At 35.8% G+C, this 24272-nt stretch overlaps 2 protein-coding genes across 2 annotated transcripts; both read right to left on the reverse strand.

The window, feature by feature from the left end:
• Window positions 1–98: 98 nt before the first annotated feature.
• On the reverse strand, window positions 99–2209 carry LOC6562354 (F-actin-capping protein subunit beta). The gene is made up of 2 exons (XM_001988873.2): window positions 1959–2209; window positions 99–1597 (listed from the first exon to the last, which is right to left on the reverse strand). The coding sequence occupies exons 1-2, from the start codon at window positions 1959–1961 to the stop codon at window positions 770–772; spliced, it is 831 nt and encodes a 276-aa protein (XP_001988909.1). The 5' UTR covers window positions 1962–2209; the 3' UTR covers window positions 99–769.
• A 9429-nt stretch (window positions 2210–11638) lies between these two features.
• LOC6562352 (zinc finger protein chinmo) lies at window positions 11639–19975 on the reverse strand. Its single transcript, XM_001988871.3, is given in 5 exon segments — window positions 11639–13027; window positions 13125–13272; window positions 13731–14554; window positions 14615–14832; window positions 19690–19975. Coding segments are annotated over 5 exon segments (2676 nt in total). The 5' UTR covers window positions 19808–19975; the 3' UTR covers window positions 11639–11659.
• Window positions 19976–24272: the final 4297 nt, after the last annotated feature.

Consider the following 24272-nt stretch of genomic DNA (forward strand, 5'->3'; position numbering starts at 1 on the left):
GTTAAGGATGAGATCACTATGATATGATAAGATATGGTTGCAATCGGTGCTTTATCATATCATTTTTATCGTGTTACCAGGTAAATAATTCAACAAGATTTTCGCTGATCGGTACGTAATGTGTATTTTTCACATAATACAGAGCGTTTCAGTAAAAGTACATAATGTAAAATTTATGCTTCGAGCTTCTTATTGTTAGAATACACAAACATACATACATTATTTATTTATATATATAAACACATTATTTATTTTCTCGAACGAGCTGCAAACGTTTCCCAAAAAAGAAAAATTAATATGCAAAACCAATCGAATCGAATCGTAAAAAAAAGAAACGTGCAAAACGAAATGCGAATGTTTTGCATCACCTTTCCGATACACAAAAATGATGTTGTATGCATTATACAGATACAAATACTTAAAATATACTGTCTAAAAGGCGTCGGAGGAGCTGGCGCGACATTTGTAAGTGGACTTTAATGCTTTCTATGTATTTGTAAATTGCAACAAGGCGAGGGGCAGGTGTAGTTGAAATATGGGCAATCAATTTACATTAATACGTTTCTGTTTCTGTTTTTTTTTTTCATTTTTTTTGTTTTCTTTTTTCATTTAACAAGTTTTTGTCTATTTTGTCGTATCGTTAACAAATTTAATGCCTAGAAATGCGCATTGTAATTACTTGGTAAGTTGCTTATTTTCGCATATAATGAAATTGAATTACGCGGCCAATTCGATTACTGTCCCTATAAACGCCATTAGCGCCAATTGCTCAGTTCGATTCGGGTTTAACATTGCGCCTCAATATTGCCGCAGCCAGATCCTGTTTCATGGCCGCCTGGTCGCGCTGATCGGCCAGCGACTGTGTGCTGCGCAATCCATTCACAATATCCTTGGTCTTGCCAAAGTAAATGGCATTCAGTGTATTGCGTATTTTGTTCTCCATCTCCTCGACCATTTTGCCAATGTTTGCGATATGCGGCGATGATTCGCTCACATTCGCGTCCTGCTCCGTTTGCCGGGTCAACGAACCGCCCAAATTCATTGTGCCCGAGCCCTGTTTGTTTGTCTGCAGCCACAGCATCGCCGTCGACGTGAGCTTGTAGTGTGCCGTACGTCCCGTTGTCTTCTCCTGCACCTCCACCACGTGTATGGAGTCCCAGCAGCCGCGTATCTTATTACTGCCATCGCCGGCTTTTTTGATGAGTATCACAGCGGCGAAACCATGATCCAAATCCCATAGATATACCGAGGAGACGCCGCCCTCATAGTACATCTCGCGATACTGATCGAATGCATAGTTCGCCTCGATCTCCAGTTTGCGCAGACGCTCCGATGGCATTTGGCCATCTTCCAGCGCTGGATAGTAGGTGTTGGACCAGGGCGAACGGTATGAGTCGCCATCGCGATTATAATCGCACAGCAAATAATCTTTGCCATGCTCCCTGTCTTTGGCTATCTTCAGCGGCTGGTCCACCGACGACAATAGATCCTCACACAAATCGGGCGCCAGATCAATCAAATCAATTAGATTCCTCTCAATCTGCTGAGGCGGCAGCCGTCTCATCAGATCCAGCGCACAATCCATTTGCATTTCCGACTGTAAGCAGCAAATAGAAAATGGTTTATCTTATGATTTAGATTCCCGCATTGAGTTTGAGTCATTTCACGGCTCTGCCTGATAAGTGACCCCGACTCTTCGCCTGTCTTCCACACCCCACCACAAAGCAACACAGCCGGCACGCCACGACGACTTCCATATATGGGCATCGTTTTAGGTCACAGGCCAACAACAACAACTCAACAACCCGACCCAATGTGGCAGTATTGAAATACTTTCGGCATTCGACACTCAATAATTTGTTGCACCTGCGTCACTTAGGGCGGCAGCCAAAAATAACTTGTTTTTTTTTTCTTTCTTCTTTTCGGTGGCTTATTTTCATATCTTTTGTATTACTCACCATTTTGTTAACTGTGACTGTTTTTTTGCTTTTGGCTGGTTGTGCTCAGTGTTGTATGGCTTACAGATTAATGTGTGTATTTAAGTTGTTTCCGAATCGGTATTTAGGAAGAGCTATAAAGTGTCGTTGATCCGTAATTGACGAATTAAAACAACAAACAACTATAGTTAACAACAATTTGCTCTTACTCGATTCGTCAGCACGTAACACAATGGCGTCTGACCATTCACATTTCTCGTGCACAAGCAATCAGCTGTTGTAAAATAGGTGGGACGAGTACTCTATCGATAGTTGCATATCGCAAGTATCGATATCTATGCCAGTCCGCTATTGGCATTGCGGTTTCTTGAATTGTCACGCATTTGCTATTTAAAATTTAAATAAAACTACTGGTTTTTTTTTTGTATTATATTTTTAGCAACAAGTTTATTGAATTTAGATTTTTCGTTCATATACTTCTTATGCTCAATATCTGTTTCCCCATTTTCCATGCTGTGTGAGTTTTTGTTACAATGCGTTTTTTCTGTATGTCTTTTTTTTGGTTGTGTATAGCTTAGATTTTATATTTTACACAAAAGTTTATGCCATAATCGTAAATTTTTAATCCGAATTGTCATTAAAAATATATTTAAGCTGTTTACTTAAATTTCTCGCTTGCACATATACCAGATATATAGAAATCATACGCACAGAGTGAAAATACAGTTTTAGATTCATTTCTTTTCCCTTCTTTCCCTATTTTTCTTACACACTTTTTTAATTTCGTTTTTTTTTCTTTCATACATTTATAGTATATAGCCAAATACAAATGTGTGAATGTGTGTGAGTGTGTGTGTGCTTCTCTGTCTGTTTCATAAGTAGTTTAATAATCATAAACTTAGTCAATTTTTTAATATTTTTTTTGTTGTTTTTTTTTTAAGTTTTTTTTTTATATTTTTAATTAGGTGTATACTTTGACCATATAAATGTAAAATCTCAGACTTTAATTTTTAACTAAAGTGCACTACATACAGAAAGTGTTCAGTGAAATGTGAACTAAATATGATGTTTTTTTTTCTTTTCTTTAAATAGTAATCGTAAATTGTTAAGAGTTATTGCAAAATGAAAAAAAGTCTGAAAAATAATTTGCATATGACTTTCATTATTTTCTAATTGTCAAATCAATTTAATAAGTAATTATAATTTGTATTTTGTTTTTTGTTTTTTTCTTTATTCTTAGTAAATCTTTTGAAGTTTAATATTTCGGCTAATTAAATATTTATTTAGTTACGCATTACGCATTCATAGACATTTTGCCAATACTCGTCTTCATACATAGAAAAAGAAATCAAAAGCTGTTTAAATAAGTTTCTCATTTTTAATTTCTCATATTTTTTTTCATTTCGTATTCGTATTTCAACCAATCATTAATTATGCAACATTTTCTTATCAACGCATCGACAATCAAATGTAATCACAGTTTTATGTTTTCCTTCTTTATATAAACTCATTTTCATTTAGCTATTTATTTCACTATTTTCGCTTGTCGCTTTGTGTATGCGTGTGTCTGTGTGTGTGTGTATGTGTTGCTTGTTGTTTTAGTTGTTTGTTGTGATAGTTGTTGTTGTAATTGTGTTTTCTGGGTTGGTAATAACATAAAAATCCATCAAATCAGTTAATGATAAACAAGTGCATTCTTATGTGTAAGTATGCATGTATGTATGTATGTATTTATGTATGTATTTATGTATTTATGTATGTGTGTATGTACTATATGCTAAGTCGTCATGTGCTTCAAAAACTCACCATACTCTACCCAGCCTAATCCCATGCCTTACTTTCATTTTTCTCCATTTCTTTTATGAACACTCATTAGATTTATCTTCATTCCTTTTTTCATTTTTCATTTCGTATTATCTCATGTTATTAGATTGATTAATACTATTACGTATTTAGAAAACTTTAAGAATATTGCACAACTTTTGAAAATGTTGACTTGACCGTCGTTTTCTTTGTTCATTGATTTTTAAAAATATTTCATTTAATATTTAATTCCTGAGTTGTTCATAATCGTTTTGCATGATTATTACACTTGCTTCGTATTCGTCATCGTCTTCGTCATTTTTTTTGTTTTTTTATTTTTTATTTTCATTTGTTGTAATACATATCGAAAAAATGTTTTTTTTTTTTTAAATATTTTAGTTTTGTATTAAATGCATGTATACATCGTCGTGAGTCTTGATAATGCCCTGAGTTTGCTCCAAACGGATTTTTCTTTAAAACTATGTATTTATGCTTGCCTTTATTATACATATGTATATGTACACACCATATAAGTATTTAGAGTTTATTTGCATAATTTATTATTTTATGTGGACTTCTTCTTCTTCTTCGTCTTCTTCTTTGCACTGCATATTTCTGCATTCGTTAAAAAAACGGTTGAAAATATAAAATTTTTCTTGGTTTATTTTCAATTTTGCACACTTTGCAGTTCAGCACATAGTCAAAATATTGTTTACTATTCTTTGTTGTTGTCTGTGTAACTCAAGTTTTGTTGCATTTTTCTTTTCAAAATGAAAAACTAATCAAATTATAGTTTGAAATAATTCCATTTCGCTTTTCAACTGAACCGTCCTAAAAGTCACACCAATTGCCAAATATTTGGCAGTTGTCTCTTAACTTGTATTTTTTTTTTGTTTTGTTTTCACTTTATCCTTTATGCCGAAAAATTTGTACGTATTTTCATAATATATTTGTTAATTTAAAATTTAACTGCTAAATTTTGTATTACCTGAAATTTTGTACTTGTCATTGTTCCAAAAGTGTTTTGTATGCATTTGCCTTAATTGTTTTTTTTTTACATAATTTTTTTTTCGTTTTATGTTTTTTTTTTTATGTGTGACCTACATTTAATTTAATTACAAATGAAGACATAAAGAAAACCATTAAAGTACAGAAAAATAGATAAAAATCAAATATTAAATACGCACATAGATTAAATTTAATTTGTACTCGCTTCGATTTCTTCGATTTCCATTTAGACAATTTTACAACAACTTGATTTACACATTCATAGAGAGGAGGGAGGAGTTGAGTACAAACACCGATTTTATGTGGTCTAAGCCTAATATTTTGCCATATACATATATAGATATAACGCTGAACTGAACTGTAAAGTCGCTTAGGCCTAAACACATTTTGCTCTTATGTTTTTTTTTTTTTGCTGTTATTAACTTTGTGGTTTGTGTTTTCTTTTCTTTTTTTTTAAATTGTAGTATATGTATTTGCCTTCACATAGATGTGTGATTTGTTTTTAATGTGGTTTAGATACATATATACAAACTAAATTGCTGTTGTCCGCGTGCTAAAATAACTGCAAAAATAATAATTCATAAATTTTGTTTTATTTCATTAAACAAAGAAAAAATACGTGATACCAATAAAAAATTGCCAATTCGTCAAATTTGTCGTGTTTTTTTTTTTTTTGGTTTTTAACATTTATTTAGTTGCATTAATTTAGCGTATATATATTGTATATATATGTTTATATATATATATATTGTGTGTATATATAATAAATTTAGTTTCTTTTTTAAACATAAACGTTACAAATTAAAAAGAGGTAAACAAGCCAATTTGCGTGCTGAATTAGCAAATTATAATTGTACAACATAAAACATAATGTTACAAAATAATATAGAATATATTTCACATACATTTTCACTTAAAATTAATTTCATTTCTGTTGCTTCTTCTTCTTCTTGTTCTTCTTCTTGATATTTCATTTTATAGTTATTTCAAATAACTTAGATAAGATTTTGTGCAGAAGAAATAAATACACAGGAGGTAAACCAAACCAAAAACGAAATTAACGCCTTTACTTTTAGTCAATGTCCTGTGACTAGCTTGTGGCTGAATTCATTTTTTTTTTTTTTTTTTGAGTGTACTTGAAAAAATGGAAAGTAAAAAAGGTTGTGTGTTGCCTGGATAAGTACAATTGGCTTGTTGTTGTTGTTGTTGTATTTTTTCTGTTTCATCTTTATGATATTCAACTAAATATTAATAGAAAACAAGTACTAACAAAAATATATAACAAAAATTACTTACATCGCGCGTTTTTCTTTATACAACGAACTTTATTTCAATTTTCATTTTGCTTTCGTTTTTTTTTTTTTTTTTTTTTTTTGTTGACTTTGTTTTTTGTCAGTTTTTAGCATAGGTTTGTATTTTATTTTAATATTTTAAATGTAGCTCTTTGTACCTGTGCACATTACACATATTCAAGTATTACAATTTTTCGTTTTGGTTTTATCGAAAACTTCTCATGCTTACAAATTAATTTATACAACGAAAAATAAGGGGAAATTAAATGAAATAAAATTAAACAATTGTACAGCATTTAAAATGTTATAAACACAAAATATATATACATATATATATATATATATATATATATATATATATATATATATATATATATATATTTATAGTACATACACAAGTATTTTTAGTTTAATTTGTATTTATGTATTAAATTAGTTGTATGTATGTACATTAAAAGTTTACGGTTTCTTTTTTTCACAACACATTTTTTATCTTTTTTTTTCGGTGCTTGCCTTTTGTTGTTGTTGTGATTGTTGTTTCAACTTTTAACGCTCTAAATGCAAAATGGCGACATTTTTGTGTTTTTGTGTTCTTGTTAAATTTAGTTTTTAATTTATGCATTTTTGTCACTTACATTTTTACAAAGAAATTATTTTAGGCCGCTTTTGTCGAAAGTTGGCCTAAAACTTAATGTTTACTTTACGTTTTTCGCTCTAAATAAATATTTATGCAAATATCTGGTAATTGTTTTTTTGTTTTTGTTTTTTGTTTTTTTCATTATATTTTATGTTCTGCGAGTGCCTAATTGTTTTTGTTTTTGCGTTAAGTTTTACATAAAAATATCTTGTTTTTTACGATTTTCATTTTTTTTTTTGCAATTTTTTGTTGTTGTTAAATTTAAGCCGAAATTTTAAGCCTAAAATGGTTTATATGCTTAGTTTTTGCTTTTATGTATGCAAAATTTCTTTAAGAAAGATTTTTTTGTATTTAAAGTTTGTATTTTAGTTTTACATATTTTTAATTTTTATAACCATTGGGTTTCGCTTTGAATTGAATTTAATTAAATTTTCTTTTTCTTTTTTGTTTTTGTTTTTTTTTTTTTTGTTTTCTGTGTGGCTGTCAACAAAATTCTTTGGACAGTTACGCGTAGCTCTAGCAAAAGTATACCGTTATTTAGCGTTTGTGTTGGTTTTTTTTTTTTTCGTTAATTTTAAGTTCTCATAATTTTTATAGCCTTAAAATAATTTCTTTGTATTTTGTTTGTTATTGTAGTTTTACATATTTAGTTCATATAATGTAATGTTTTGTGTTGTTTTTTTTTTTTGTTTTTGTTTGTTTTTGCCTCATTTAGTTGCTTTGCCGAAAATTATGTATACACATTTTTCTTTCTTACTTGCCTCTACACATATACATACAAAGTAAAATTTTTTTTAAATTAGTTATAGTTAGTTATATAGCCAAAGATTGTAACTTTACATTAAATGTTCTTATTTTCGTGTATTTGTTGAAATTTCGTGTTTAATTTAGCGCATATTTACAAAAACCTATACAAAAAAAAAAACATTTCTTGTTTGCCAAAGTTGTTGTTGTTGTTGTAATTTTTTTACATTCAAATTTTGTAGGTTTGTTTTTTTTTTTGTTGTTGTTATTTTATTCTAAAGCCAAAAAGTGTGATGCAAATTAATTTTGTTACTCGAGTGTTTTTGTAAATATTTCGAAATGAAAAGCCAAAAGGTGTGGAGGTGTGTGTGTGTGTGTGTGTGTATAGGTGTAAGTGTGTGTATAGTCTGTGTGTCACCATTTTACAATGAAAACTAAAAAAGAAAATTGTATAGTTTTTAAGTTTTTTCGTTTGTTGTTGTTGTTGTTGAGGTTTTCTGTATATTTTTTAGATTTTAAGATATTTTTTGCAATATGCGCAGTCTATTGGGGCCCATTGAGGTAGTTCAGTTAACTATTGCAGTTCGATATTTTATTGCTATTTGCTTTGTTGTAATTGTTGCTATTGTTTTGTGTGTGTCTTTTGCATATTACGTACGATTAGTATAATAATTACGTGATAGGATTTAAATCATATAAAAACTAAACAATAAAAAATACATGACTAAGAACTAAAGCTGTTTTTTTTTTAGCATCTTCAAATTAGATTGGTTGTTTTTTTTTCTTTCTTCATATTGTTTGTCTGCTGTTTGCCAAACCATAAAAAAAAAAAACAAAGAGGTAGTTTCCATTCTGAGGTATATGAGTTCCTGAGTTTGATTTACATACGTACATATACAATATGGTACATAAGTCTAAACATACATATATATATATATATATATATATATATATATATATATATAAAACTAAGTGCTATAAAACAAAATCCTAAGCATATTTTGACGACAAATTATTAGTAATAATTATTTGTAACATAATTGTAAAGCAATTACGCGTTCGCAGCTGCCACGCCCACTTGCAGCCGAAAGAACGCCAACGCCGACAGCAACGTACTTAAAAATAATATGTAATTCAGACTCCAGAGAACGTTGCTGCGGCAAAGGCGTTGCTGCAATCAACTGGGAGGATGGGGGCGTGGCCAGGTAGCTTTTTGAGCGATGGGGGAGGGGGGGGGGGAGGATGGGAACGGGACCATGGGAGCAACAAAATATATATATGTGCATAGACATTAATTATTATTATGTTTGTTGTAGTATTTAGTTTTGTTTTTTGTTTTTTTTGTTTTTTGTTTTTAAAGTAAGTTATTGCAATTATATTTCTTCATTTTAGTTTGTGTTTTCTTGTGTTTTCGAGTTCGAGTTGTTAAGGAGTTAGGAAGCAAGGGTCGAAGAACTATATATTAAAAAAAATATGTAGAAAACAAAAATCTTTGCAGCGTCAAACGTGGTTCGAGCGCTGCACATCACAGAACAAACTGGGCTTTTGGGTACATTTACGTAAGAACTACACAAAGAAAATGTAACGGTTCAAAATGGCCGATATCTATGCGGATATGGGAAGCCATTCGAAGTGTGCGTGTACATGTGTGTGTGTGGGTGTGTGTGGGTGTATATTGTGTATTAACATTTGATATATATAGTTGTATGTATGTAACTAGATATTTCATATACTTTAACATTTGGCTATTCCGTTATCTGAATACTATTTGAGTGTATTTGCTTCTTCAACTATTGTAATTGTGTGTGTGTGTGTCTGTGTGTGTGTGTATGTTGTGTGTGTGTGTGTATGTGTGTGTGTGTATCACCCTGTAGTTATATGTAAACGAAAATCTTGCACTATTGTGTCAACTTAAAGAGAGAAAGTGTTAGGAAAAACTAAAAGAAAAAATCTACATGCAAGCAACTTTTGGCGAGCCTAAGTGTTCCTACATATGCGCTTAATATACATATACATATACATATACATATATGTATATATATGTATATATATATACATAAGATTAGGCATTCAATATGCCAATATATCATTTTACATCTGAGCCTTAATTCATAAGCTGTGTGTGTGTGTTTGTGTGTGTGTGTATGTGTTTTTTGTATTTTTTTTTCCATTATTTACAGTGCCTGGGCACGCCCTCTCATATATAAGAAGGCGTTGGCAATTCAATTTTTGCTTACAACAAGAATTATCAATTAATATTTTTTTTTTACAGCATTTTGTTTACAAAAATTATATAGAGCCGAAAAACAGAATTTTGAATTTACGAAATTTACTTCTTGTTTTTGTCATTTTTTGTCTGGATTTTTGGGTTGTTGATTTTGGTTTTAGGGGGAAAATGAAAACAAAAAAAAAAATGTTGTTTCTTGAAAAATGTTTTCCAAAGGTGTGCCAAAAGTTTTTGATTTCGAATTTTTGTTTGTTTACATTTTGCTGTAATTTTTGTTGTTGCTTCTTTGTTTGTTTGTTGCTTTTCTTTACCAAAGTTTGTTGAGAACGTTTTTGAGTGGTTTTCATTTTGTTTGCATTTAACTTTCAACAAGTTCCTTTCTCAATTTTTGTTTTTGTTTTTTTTTTTTTTGCTATAATTATATTTTTTACTTTCGTTCTTTATTTAAATATATAAGCATTTTGTTATTTTTATTTTGTTTATAAAATTTTACTAATAGTTGTTTAATTTATATATTTTTTATAGGCACCCAATTTACCAATTGTTTTAATTATTTATTGTTGTTGAACAAAATAAAAAATGATATAAATAAAATTTCTTTTGCATTTGCAGTTGATTTTGGCCAAAAAGTTTGCTGTGCGTGTGTGAATTTTGAGAAGCCCAAAAATGTTCTGGTAATAAATGAAAGATTCTGCATTAAAACAAAATAACGCACATCTGTGTGGGAAGAGGGGGCGTGGCAGCCAACTGTTTTTCTGTTTTTTTGCCTTTTGTATTTATAAATTTAATAAAATTATTTACAAAAAACTTGGCAAAAAACTTGCAGCCGGCTTCACGCCGTCTTTTTGTTGTTCTTCTTCTTGTTGTTTTAAAAAATTAAATGCTTTTGTATTTTAGTTTTTTTGTTTTTGTTTTTGTTTTTTTGTTTTTTTGTATTCGCTTTATACTATTTAATTATTGCAGGTACTTGTGGTTGCGGTTTTTGTTGCTATTGTTTCTTTGTAGTTTGTTGTTGTTGTAGTATGTAGCTATTTTTTGTTTTATTATTTATTCACTATTTTAAATTCAGTTATTTGTTTGTCTTTTTGTTTTTTGATTTGAGGCAACTTGCAGTGGTTTTTTTGTTTTTGTTTTTGTTTTTCGTTTGTTTCTTGTTTAAAAATGAATATATTTTGTGTGTATTTTACAAAAAACAATAATTGCGATTTATATTTATATTAAATACACAAACAATTATTTAATTTTTTGCAGCTACGTTTGGCGGCACCAATCAAAAACGTTCAAACTTTCTGTTATTTAAGCATAAACTATTTTTGCTGTTCCATATTTGTATGCGCTTTTCTCTGACTTGGTTTTTGTTGACTTGGTTTTAGTTTTCCTTTGTTTTAATTAGCACCCTGAAAACGATTTTTCAGCCGGATTGCATTTTGTTGTGTTCTCTTTGCTTTGCAGCTTTTTCCTTTTTCTTTTTTTGTTTTAATAATAAAAAATGTAAAATGTTTAATCTGCGCTTTGCTTTGCTAATTTGTTGTTAGTCTGTTTGTTTGTTTGTTTGTTTGTTAATTGTTGTTGTTGTTGTCTGAAATTAAAATTGTCAATAAAATTCATCATTTAAAAACATCAAATACTGCAGTTGTGTACTTGTATGTGTGTGTACTGTGTGTGTGTGTGTGTGTGTGTGTGTGTTTAAGGTTAGTTTAGTATTAGATTAGTTTATAGTAAACATTTTGCCAAGACTTCTAAGAGTCTGGGACTTTTTTAGGTGGTCTCCGAGGGCAACAACAGTTGCAACAGTAGTCATTATCTTCATTTCTTTTTTCAGATCAGCTGTTCTTCTTGATCTGCGCATAAACGTCTCTTTTTCATCAATCATCATCACTCAATCACTCAATCACTCATCATCAATAAATCATTTATAAATTCTTAATATTTTAGAGGGTTGTCGGGGGCATTTTGGGGGGGTGGGGTGTGGGGGGGTGCTTGTGGCGGGTGTTTTTTCATCATCATTTGCTTACTGCTCACTGACATCCACATTGAGCTTGGGCGTTGAGGTCAATGTGGGTGGTTCGTGTGGCATAATCATCATCATGGGGCTGGTGGGCGTCGAAGTGGGCGTGCGTTGCAATTCAGCTTCCGATTCATACAGCTGCTGTTGCTGCTGCTGATCTTCCTGATGCTGCTCCTCATGCTCATGCTCATGCTCCTGCTCCTGCTCCGCCTCCTCCTCCTCCTCGCTGTCGGACAGCGGCTCTATTTTGGGCTCAACTACAACAAGCTCGGACTCGGGATCTGGCGAACGCATCGGCTCATCGATATCCATGGTGGTGGCCGCCTGCTTGGCTGCCTCACTGACATCGCTTGCCTCCGCATCGCTGCAATCTGTTGTTGTTGTTGTCGCAGTTGTTGTTGTTGTTGCTGTTGTATTGGCCGTGGTATCCATGGCCTCCGCCGCCTCCGCTGCCGCCGCTTGCTGCTGGTGCTGCTGCTGTTCACGTTGCTCCTGTTCAGCGGCCATTGCCGCCTTAATTTGCAACGCCAGCTCCTGATGCACCTGCTGCCGATGCTGCTGCTGATGCTCAAAACTGAGCAGTGCCGCTGCCGCAGCCGCTGATGCCGCCGCTGCCGTCGATGATGCCATCGTCGTCGACGTCGTCGTTGTCGTCGTCTCCCCGCCCGATGATCCTACGCCCCCTCCAATTTGATGATGTTGTTGTTGTTGATGATGATGATGATGATCTCCCCCAGTCACTGCCTCAGCGGATGCCATCGCATCCCGCCGCTGCATACACTTCTCCAATGCCATTTTGAGTGATTTACGTTTACGCTGCTTAGCCGCCTCCTTGTGGGCGCTCATGACTACTGCTGCCGCTGCCGTTGCGGCCGCTTCCTATGGTGAATGATTGGCGGCTGCCGCTGCCGCCGCCGCTGCTGCCACATGCGCCGGCGCAATTGTCGCCCCGGCAGCCAAACCAATCTCCTGCTTATGCTCCCGGGCAATGTGCCGACGCACCGTATTGTTGCGCGTGAATGTCCTCTCGCAGAAGGGGCACGGCACACGGATGCCCTGATGCCGCTGACGGATGTGTGCCCGCAGATTCGTCTCATAGCCGTACAGACGATCGCAATACAAACACTTCAATTTCTTGCCATCGGCTGTGTTGACACTGTTCTTGTTGTTCATCTTGGTGGCATTCCACACGTTCAACATGTCAGCTGGTGCTATCGATGCTGCCAAATTGCCAGAGAGCGAACCATCCGCGTTCTTTAGATTCTCCAGCAGCGCATTCGGTGTCGTCGATGATGTGTTCGAATTTGGTTCGAATTTCGGCGGCGTAAAGCTTGAATTCTCCAGCTTCACACGCAAATCCTCAGCGCCATTCTGTAGATAAACAGAGAGAGAGAGAGGAAGAGGGGAAAAGAAGGGTTTTCTTTTAGTAATCTTTAGGTAATTCGCTTTGAGTTTCAGTTCTGCATACATCTGTTGACTCATCCATCAGTTCGCGTTCGTCGTCGTTAGCCTCATTGGCACTGCCATTATTCCGCTCCGATTTCACAATGCGATCCAAACTGCTGGGCGCATTCCCATTGCCGGCGGTGGTGCTCGGACTGTGGTTCTCATAGCGGCTGCAAATTGATTGATATTATTAGTAATCTATATATAAATATTGGCTTATCAAAGAATTGCAGCTGAATACCTGGCTCTAATAGATGATGCTAACTACTTTCCACCAAAAATCATTTGCCCAAACTTTAAATCGTTTTTTTTGTTGGGATTTTTGTGCATAACTTTTGAAAGTTATTGTTCTGAAAAGATTTAGCACTTTTTTGGGAGTCTAATCATATCATTAACTCCGAGCCAGAAATGCTTTTCCAGCTTTAAATTTAGCATTTATGTTGAAGTCAAGCAATGAGAGAAAATTCAAAATCTGATGACTTTTAACGAAGTTATGGCTCTGCAAAGTTTCGATCCATCTCTATATATCCATTCCCCTTCCCATCTCCTTCCCATCCCATCCTAATATTAATTATTCATCAATGTTGGATGCTGTGGACAACCCGCTCTACATTTTGGTGGCGCTTACCTGGACTGCGGTGAGGCACGTTCAGAGTGCATTGTGTCTGCCTCTGTGGGCGCCGTTGAGGAGGCGCTGGACGAGGGCCGATGGTACGGTGGCTTATTGATGGGGCTGGGACACTCCGAGGAGTTTTTGGAGCCATCGCGCAGAACGCTGCCGCGCAACTCCTGCTCGGCGAAGGGACTGCGTAGGGCGCGCTTGCGCAGCGGCTCGTTGAAGGACATGGGACGGTGGTACATTGGCGGCACATAGCCAGACATGGCGCCCAGCGATGTGGAGCTGCTCGGATGCATCAGTGAGTCACATTCCTGCTTTAGGCTGCCCGTGGAGCCGCCTAAATGCATTGCGACAACGCTGCTGCCCAGACTGATGGGTCCATTGTTGCCACCGCCAACGCCAACATTATTACCGCCACCAACGCCAGCTGCAGAGCCCGTGCTCATTGGACCAACGCTTGACGCGGAGCCGCTAATGATGTTGCCACCAGCGCTGCCGCAACGATCCAGCGCACCAGCACTGGCCGCCAGAGCGCTTAGGCCGCTTGCCGCAACGCTTGCCGCCGCAGCCATGCCACCAGCAGCAGCCATGCCGCTAAGTGCGCCCGCCAGGCTCAGCCCATTGCCGGCAATGGCGCCGCTGTTGGCGCCACCCAAACCGATGCCGATGCCGCTGTTGTTGTTGTTGTTGTTGCCGCCACCGCTGCCACTTAAACTGTTGCGCATGTTGCGCCTCCCAGTGGGTGAATCAAGCGGTGAGCTATCGCCACCCATGTGTTGCTGCTGCGCCTGCTGTGCCGCCAAACGGCCCGTCTCTGTGGACAGACCCTTGACCTGATCAAACGGAAAGTGTTAGTTAGAAATCAGGTGAAAATCTATCAACGAAACTCTCACCTGTAGACTCTCGGCGGATTTGAGAAAACTGTTGAGCGCCTCCTGGGAGACATGGACTTCGCCCTTATACATAAACTCCAGCAGCGCGGCCATGTTGTCCGGCGTGGTCGCCTCCAATATGATAACGCACTGGCCATTTGTCGGCGTATTCTCAAACAGATCGGCAAACTTTTTCGAACAGGCGGCCAATATTAGTTTGTGTGCTCGGAAAACGGCGCCTAAAATGGAAAGAAATAAATGGAGTGATAATATTTGAGAAAGTAAAAGGAAAACAAGAGCTTAGAGTATCTATTTTAGTTAACAATAACAAAAAGGCGCAGTTTCCAAATATCGGTTTAGTTTTGCTATCATAAATTATAGCAAAAGTACGAGTAAATGCAAATTATAGAAAAACTAAATACTTATTAATGTAAATACATGTGTAAAAGTAAGTCGCTAGATCAACTGTATTAAAGCTTATACAAGAAGGCAGCTTAAATCAATATAATATAAATAGGCAAACAGAGTTTTGCCCCAAAAGCCGATTTTATAGCGCACATTGTGGCGCAATGCGAATAGTAAAGAAATTAAAGCATACTTTCCGGCGCTCGGCTATAAAATGCGGCCAACAGGTGGCGCCGCAAGCATAAAACGCTTAGAGACCTTGAACTCATAAAAATCATGTCACACACACACACACACATTCACTTATATATACTTATATATAAAAATAAGCATAGATATCAGGCACACAAAAGCATAATAAAAGTCGAGCAAGGAAATCATTTCCTTGCTCTTGACTCTACTCGCAAACACACACACATTGTCTGTGTGTGTGTGTGTGTCTGAGTTATTATTCAACATCAACGTCTTGGCCGACATCTTTTTCTCCGCTGTGTGTGTGTGTGTGTGTGTGTGTGTGTGTACCTGTGACATACAAAACCAGCTGCTGCTGCTGCTGCTGCTTCTGCTGTGGCGTATACGCAATATCCCTTTTGCAACCACCCCCCACCCCACCACCCTTCGACAGTATAAGTATATTTTTATGTGTTTTCTTGACTAGTCGTCGCTGGCTGCCTTTTGTTATATACCACATCTCTGTGGACGGGGTATAGTTTTGGGTCTCGGCTTCTGTGTGTTGGCATTTTTCACGCTTTTACTTTTTTTTTTTTTGGCAAGCAATGGCTAAGACCAAGGGTTGGGTTGTGCTGTAAGTTTATGGGGCACTTGTTGTACTTGTGCCGCGTGCTACTTAAGTCAAATTGAAACGACAAGCGCGCACTGGCACACAACTCGCAAGATATTCATATATAGCTCGATTTATTTCTACAATACTTTGCAAAGTTTTCGTCGATTGCAAAAATATGTAAGTTGGCGGAGCCTTTAATCTAATCAAAGTGCAGCTGTAGCAAATTATTTTCAGCAGAAATGTGTGTCAATTTTTATATTGCCATGTGGCTGATAAGCGTTGCCTATCAGCCGATGTGACTTCTTACTAAATTTACTTGTGGAATCAAAACAACTGAGAGAGAGGGAGGGAGAGAGAGAGAGAGAGGAAATGCACTAAAGCAATAAATGCAGACAAGATCTAATAGAATGTCTATGATTACTGTCTTTTTTATGCAATCAAACTTACAATTTTTTCCTAGCCAATTAAGTGCAATTGTTTATCAATCAAAAGCAATAACCAATTTTGGCCTATCTACTATCAAAATTCGAAAAAACTGCCTGTTAATGCTAGCATTGCAGTATTTAGCAGAGCATTCTTAGTCGGGTTGTTATATGCTTTTCGTCAGGGTATATAAATGTAGGGTATATAAAAATGTACAGCTCTTATATAATCGAAATGCATGCGCAGCATTTAATTTAAACCACATCAATTGTTATTTGTAGATTAACATTTTTATTTCGTTCATTTTTCTATTTTTATTCCCATATATATATATATATATATTTTTTTTTTGCTTAATTTCTAACACTTGATACAACAGAAATTAGGTCACAAGCGCCTCAAAGAAAACGCAAAAAAAACAATTCAAAACCCGAAAATATACGCATATTTCACCAATGCATATGTGTGCGATTATTCGCTGATAAACAAATAAAAATGGGGGGAAAAAGAAATGGAAAATAACAACAAATGCCATACTAATTGACTGGCGTTGTTTACGTTCTGCCTCGCAGCGTAAGCGTATGTATTACACACATATATATATATATATATATATATATATGTATAATATATATATGTATCTGAGCAATTAACTATTAAACTATTAGAAAATATGTTTTGATTTCGGGTGCACTTTAAAATTCATTAATACAATGGCAACAGTTGAAAGCTGTTTTTGTTTCTGCATATATATATAATCTTATCGTCTCTAAGAGCCGATGATTCATATTTATATGTTTTTATGCACTGTTCTCAAGTGCAAAATAGTGCGACGCCATTGGGAGGGATTAAAAAGTCAAGGTTTTTTATGAAGAGATTGCGTGAAGACTTTTTAAGAGTTGCTAGCACAAATATCAATATTTACATGAATATTGTAGAGCATATATATATAAAGCTGCCATAGCAAATTTCCATAGTGCTTTAAATTTTGTATTGAAACTTTAAAAATTATGTTTGTTTTTTTTTTTTTTTTGTTTTTTGCAACTCCAAAAAGCTTAGCCAAAGTCTGAATCCATTAGTACACCTAATGCGAGTACTTGTTAATGACTCTGCTGCCGTTCGGTGAATAGCAACCCCCGAAAAAATAAACTCATCGAGAATGGCCCAAGGCCAAGCAAATGTTCATTTCGCAAAAATGCTCATTTCTCAAGTGCTGAAAATGCCCGAAACCAATGTAACCCCATCTACCAATAAAAGAAGTGGAAAAAAACAAATACAGAGAACCAAAGCAAAGCGCACATGAATATTAAAAAACAATCGAAAACATATTTGCTATTTGCCTTTGTTCGAAGGACTGGCAAATATTTAATGCTTCATTTCGAAAATGTACAAAAATACAAAAAAAAAAAAGAAGAAAATAGAAATGGTAAATCAAACATAAAATGGATATGAATACGTTAGAATATGTGATATTTTAGAATGAAAAATATTAAAAACCACAATTAAAAGCGGTACTCCAAAAAAAAGGACGAACAAGAATGAATATTTTTTTTTGATTTGTTGTTTTTTGGGTGGGGCGCATTTCAAAATTTTAATCAAAAGTAGTAGCACTTCGATTGATATGGATGACAACGGCAGCTAGGCAAAGGCAAAGGGTTTTAGAGTATGTCATTTTTTGTTTTTTTTTTTTTGTTGGTTGGTCAGGATTTGTGGAAACCCTTGGCACCGGCTGGCGAGGCACAGGACGTCTGGCCACAGACTGAGTCTCTGCGATAGGGAAAGGTAAAGGTATAATCCCACCGACAAAAATATGCGCGACTACGTCAACAAACAGACAGACAGACAGACAGATATGTAAAGCGTACAATTGCCGGTTGCTTTTACAATAACTGTAAATACGCGCAGGATACGCAGCACACACGGCGTATGCGCAATTTTTCAAAATTTAAGTCTGCCAACTTAAAGCAAAGTTTGTTTTTTTTTTGTTCAGCGCAACAATTTGCGCATTAAAACATAAGCCCACATAAAACGGGATATCTAAGTATATGTATATATATATGTATATATGGTTGCCCAAGATGCTGACACACGTACTCGCAGCATATTTAAACCCAAATCAAAACGCGTGCATAAAAAGGCCGAGAAGGGTCCCAAAAATGAAAATGAGTCGGCAAAGCGGCAAAAGCCCCAAACAACAAAAAGAAATTACTGACCTTACACAATAAGCAGCGGCTTCAGATTTTATTTGGCAAATATAGGCCTATACATAACCTATATACAAAATAAACATATAAATATATATGTACATATATATATATATGTATACCTATGTATCTGAGCTAAATGCCAACGAGAGTTCGTCCACATTTATATTCATTTAATAAGCTGCCATAAAACTGTAGTAAAATGCTGTAAATGAAATAGTAACACACACACACACATACACACATATATATTTACACACACATATATAGCGCAACAGACAGCGAGACGGCCCATAAAAAGGAGCCGCGTCTTTCGGCAACACCTCCCCCCCGTCCCCTCCCCCTACTCTATCTACTTCAAGCTGCGAAGGAAAAATCAATGTCTGCCGCTTTTTGGGCGATTGGAAAATGTTGCCGGTAGCCTTTTGCCTTTTATGCCACTTTGGCGGCTTATTAGCCAAAAAGAAAACAAAGCAACCAAAAAAAAAAAAAAAGAAAAGGAACTCAATTTATGTGCGTTTGTCCCATTGTCTGTTGTCTGTTGTCTGTTGCCTGTTCTTGGTCTGTCCCTCCGTCTGTCCATCTTTCAGGTTTTGTCTGCCTTTGCGTGTCTGTTGCAGAAGCACAAAGTCGATTTATTGATTGTTAGCCATGCTAAGTGCGTCTAACTTAAGTCTAAAAACCAGGTGATGTCTTCTTCAGTTCATCTTCCACCAAATATTTAGCTAAGGCTCAAATTTAAATGGAACTTGGACCGTAAACTTTATATGAAATTGGCGTAGAATTGAAACGAGAGTGGAATTCAGAGAACGGGGAACACATTTCTATATACTGATAATTATTGTGATTGATAAATATATTGATTGAATTTTATATTCATAATTTATAATAAATGACAAAATTTGTAACTTTCATTTTTTTTGTCTAAGAAATATATATTTTTACAAGGCAAAACTGAGTGCTAAATGAAAATGATGCGATTTATGGATTTCCTTAATATATACAGAACAATTAATATTAAATTTCATATCATAATCAAATTTCGTATATAGTTTCAGCTGAACTGATTTCTTATTTAAATTATGTATAAATATATATCGACCCATTCGATACTGAATACATTTTACATAGCTAATCAGCTGAAAATATATATTTTCATACTTAATTTAAAATTCAACATTGCGTTTGATGTCAGAACATAAAATTTGTACGAATTCAAGTAATATGTCAATGCTAAATTCAATTTTCAGGGATAATAATATAGAGATTGTTTCACTTACCATCGCAGGATAATGTGACATCGGCTAACAGATCTGATTTGAAAAGATTGGAGAACGTTATTGCCAAGTTGGACGAGTAACTGTTCCATTTGAGGCAAAACTGCTGTTGTGGATCCATTTTGTTGCTTGTTTATCTTCTTTGTTGTTGTCCTTCTTGTTCTTTTTGTTGTTGTTGTTGCTGTTGTGTGGCGCTCGCTCGTTGGTTGGTCAAAGGATCGGGCCAGGGCCAATGGAAGCAGTGGCTGCTGCTGCTGCTGCCCACAATTTGCGGACTGTTTGATTGGTTGTTGTTGTTGTTGTTGTTGTTCTTGTTGTGTTGCGTGAATTGTTTGTTGTTAATTTTAAGTTTGTTTTCAATGTTGCCAAAATGGAATTTCGTCGAATTGTTTAGCCGGCTTTGCATAAAAGCAATTTGGCCGCTATTAATTCTTAGCCAAAGGGAATTTTGCAATTGTTTGTTGCGTTTGTTGTTGAGCGTCGACAATGACTTGCGCATGCAATTATTTATTTATTTATTATTGTTATTATTATTATTATTGTTGTGGTTGCAATTTGTTTCGTATGATTTAGCTGCAACGTCGTTTTATTTATTTATTTATTTATTTATTTGTTTGTTTTGGTTTTGGTTTCGCTTCGTTTACAGAGAGTGAGAGAGAGCAGTTGAATTTCAGGACGCGCACTCCGAACACGACAAATGCTGCAACGAGAATGACGAGAGAGAAATTGTTTTGGATTTTGATTAGTTAAGATGTTGATGCGTTGTTGTTCACATAACTCAATATCGAAGACAAATTCAGCGCCTGCTTAGCTTTGCACTTTCTCAGCTTCAAATCCGAATGTAAAATGCAATAACAACACACATAAAGCTCATAAATAGAAATAAAGCTCGCTCTCACACAGCCTCACACGCACACACACGCACTTACACACACATGCACACTCTCTCTGTGTTTGTGTCTCGCTCGCTCAGGCTTCGTGCTTCGTCAAGTTCTGAGAAAAAGTTTAGAAGCCTCAAATTTCAAAGTCGCAAGGCGAAATCGAACGAAATGCATTTGTGTGCGTAATTCTATATTGAAGGGCACGATGACTGCGACTGCGACTGCGACTGCGGTGGCGACTGCGGCTGTTACTGCGACTGACTGCGACTGCAGCAGTATTTCCGTTGGCCAGCAGCCAATTTATTAGAAATTAATCGAGCATTTAGTGTGGAGCACCCCAAAAAGATATACGATTTAATTCGTGGAATTAGGCGCGCTCAAAAATGCCGCCGCCAAGCGATGCAACCAAAACTTTTTCCCTTTTCTTTTTCAGGTTTGTTTTTTTCTTTTTTTCTTTTTCTTCGCTGCGCCTCGTCTACGGTTTCCCTTTCCTTTGCGTGTCTCAAAACCTTGAACGCTGGCCAAAATTCACAATTCCTGGAAACTGCAGGTGACGGCCACTATGGAAGTCAATGTGGATGTTGCCGCTGTTGCCGCTGTTGCGGCTGCGCCGTTGCCGTTGCATGGGATGCGCTTTTTTTCCTCGAATTTGTTTAATCGTTAGAAAAATGCGACCGCGCCACTTTTTTCCTTTTTTGTTTTCTGCTCTCTTTTGCCTGTGTCTGCCTGCACCCAAAACCCTGCAACGTACCGCGCCGCCCCGCCCCGCCCCGCCCCGCACCGCTTGCTGCGCTGTTATGTGGAAGCCAGAACCTTCTTCGCCTTCAGGCCATATTGCTCTCTATATATGTGTGTGTGTGTGTGTGTGTGTGTTTCTTTCAAAATCAACGGTTTCGGTCGCCTCGCTGAATGATTTGGCCCCAAAAAGATATCGGTAAAAAGCTATTAACAAATTCCTGGGAAGTTTGCAGTTGTGTTCTTTTGCTTCTTTTTCAGGTTCGGTTAACTGAAGCAGCAGCAGCAGCAGCAGCAGCGCCAATTTTGGCTCGAGTGTTAGCGGATATTTTGCGAGTGAGTGTTCAAAGTTGTTTTGGCCACAACACAAATTGGTCAGTGTTTCGAATTGCTGCATTGGACATTTGACAGCTGCTGGACGAGCTTTGTGCTTGTTCAATAAACTAGCTTAATTGAAGGACTATAAACTCAAACCCAGCTGCAAATATTTTAGAAAATTTACTCTCAAATATGAATACACAAATTGTTTTCATCACTGATCTAGATCAATCCACATTAACAGATTGAATGCGAAGAAACTAGTTTATTAAACTTTCTAATCAATTTTTTAGACTTTTTACTGTTTTTCAATCTGCATTTTTACTGGAGAATAAACCTTTTCCGTCATTCACCTTACAGCTGAAAAGCATATCCTCAAAAATCCCTATGTAAGACTTTGCATGCGACTGTACTTCTTGACGAGCAAACAACAACAACAACAATAACAACAAAACAGCCAAAAATTTACGCAGCTGCATATGAAATGCTTCTCTTCTTTTACTTCAAATGCTTTTCAATTACACAACAAACAACAATGTGATAAAAAAAAAAAAAAAACCAAATGAAAAAATAGAGCAAATTCCGTAGGATCAGTGAGTGCTCCTGATTCTGTTTAGCTTTCAATTCTCAGCTCAGTTGTTTGCCGAACCAAATGACGACACCTGAAGGCAGTTGGGACTTGAAATACATTTTTTTCTTTTAGTTTTTTTCTTTTTACCTTTATCGAGTCGAAGGCAAAATAGCTCTCAGGTATCTGTTGAGCTATCTGTTTTGAGGCCATGTGCGAAACATACAAGCAAAATAACAACGCGTAAATCCTTTTCACACAACACACACACACACACGCACACACACACACACACACACACACACACACACAACACACACACACAGATGTTAATACACAACGTGTGTTCCTGGAAGACGCACACACAAAGAAGCTGAGCAGCTTTTTTTCTCGCATTATTTTATTTGAATTGCTGTTGTTGTTGTTGTTGTCTTATGGCTTCTGACTGGACTGGAACAGGAAGGGATTCGCATTGCGTTTTGGGGGTTGTTCTCGCTCTCTCCCTCTCTCTCTCTCTCTCTCTCTTTGGGCTCTGACAAACGCACTTTTCTAACAACAATGGGAATCGTCATAGAACATTGAAAACAAAACTCCAAATCAAATTACGCAATAGCCTCGAAAAATCAGCAGAATAAATAAACGCTGCATTTGCAATACAAAAAAAAAATTAAAAGAAGAAAAAGAAAAAGACAAAAAATCTAAATTTTATCGATAAATAAAATTTAAAATTTAATTGCTATATTTTTCTGGTATTTCAACTAATTGACCTTGTGCACTACTTTGATATTGCCATAAGAATACAAAATAAATGAATCACACGATTCACATTTTCAAAAGTTGCAGTTCGTAAATTGAAGCGAGTTATTATTGTTATTTTTTTATATTATTTTTTGTATTTTTTGTACTTTTTTGTCTGCTTGTATTGCTCCTCTCTTCTGCTGCCGCTCGCACGCGCTTCCTCTCTCTCTCGCTCTTAGCACATTTGTTTGTTATTGTTGCCATATTCGCTTGATTCGATTGTGAATGTGAATTAATTCAAACATATGACGCACTTTATTATGAAATACCAGATTTTGGTATTTGTATTGGTTCTGCTCCATCTTCAGCTTTATCTCTTCTCAATCAACAAAGTGCAATTTCGACTGTTTTTCAGTGTTTTGTTTTTTTTTTGCTTCTCTTTTTCTTCTTATTTGAATACCAGTTTCTCGCTCATTCATGTTTTGAAGTACTTCTTATTTCTAGCTTCTCTGAATTCGTGCAGTTTTGTCTTTAAGCTACATGAATATTAACTTTCTAATTGTCTGGCAACTACTCAAAACACGCATTATATTTGTACGTCAGCAGCAACAGACCCTAGATGAACAAGGACCCCAAATATACAAACTAATATTATCTAAAACCTTTCCACATTCTTCTTAAAGTTGAAAACTTGAACTGTAACTGGGATTTCACTTAGGAACTTCAGCTGACTATTGTTGAAGTGGCAGCCAAGGAATATGAGATTATTATATTGTATTTATATATATATTTATATCTATCTATCTATAATAATAATGATAAATCAGTTTCATAATAATCTCTGCTAAAAACTACTAAGTTAAGTCTGCTAAAAACTATTGTATGCATTTTGTTAAAGTCAAACTATAACTACAATTATCTGCAGCTAAATGGGAGCAGTAAATTATCAACTTCTATTCAACATTATTATTTTTTTAAAGCTGCAGTTTAAATGGGGATTTTGGGTTAAGTTTTCCGAGTATCAGCACAAATATTATAGACAAGCCTCCCAAGAAATGGGTGTGCAATTGCAGAATCTCTGAGAAAGCGCTTTGCTTTGAACTTATTGCTATGGCGGGGGAGACAGGGTGGTCTGGGTGAATAATAATAATAATGTTGAATTGCCAACCAGGTAGCAACTGTCAGTGGCAACTGTGGTCGACACCCAAAGGCAAGTTGTGGCACAGCAAGTGCTGTACTTGACAAGACGCAACTTGAAACGTGAAATTGTGGCTCGGTAAAGGTCATGTGGGTGGCATGTAAGCGCAGGTATTACACATGTTCGCATACCACAAGCAGCAGCAGCA

Source organism: Drosophila grimshawi, unplaced genomic scaffold (genome assembly GCF_018153295.1).
Source record: "Drosophila grimshawi isolate 15287-2541.00 unplaced genomic scaffold, ASM1815329v1 contig_1377, whole genome shotgun sequence".
Classification (NCBI taxonomy): Eukaryota; Metazoa; Arthropoda; class Insecta; order Diptera; family Drosophilidae; genus Drosophila; species Drosophila grimshawi.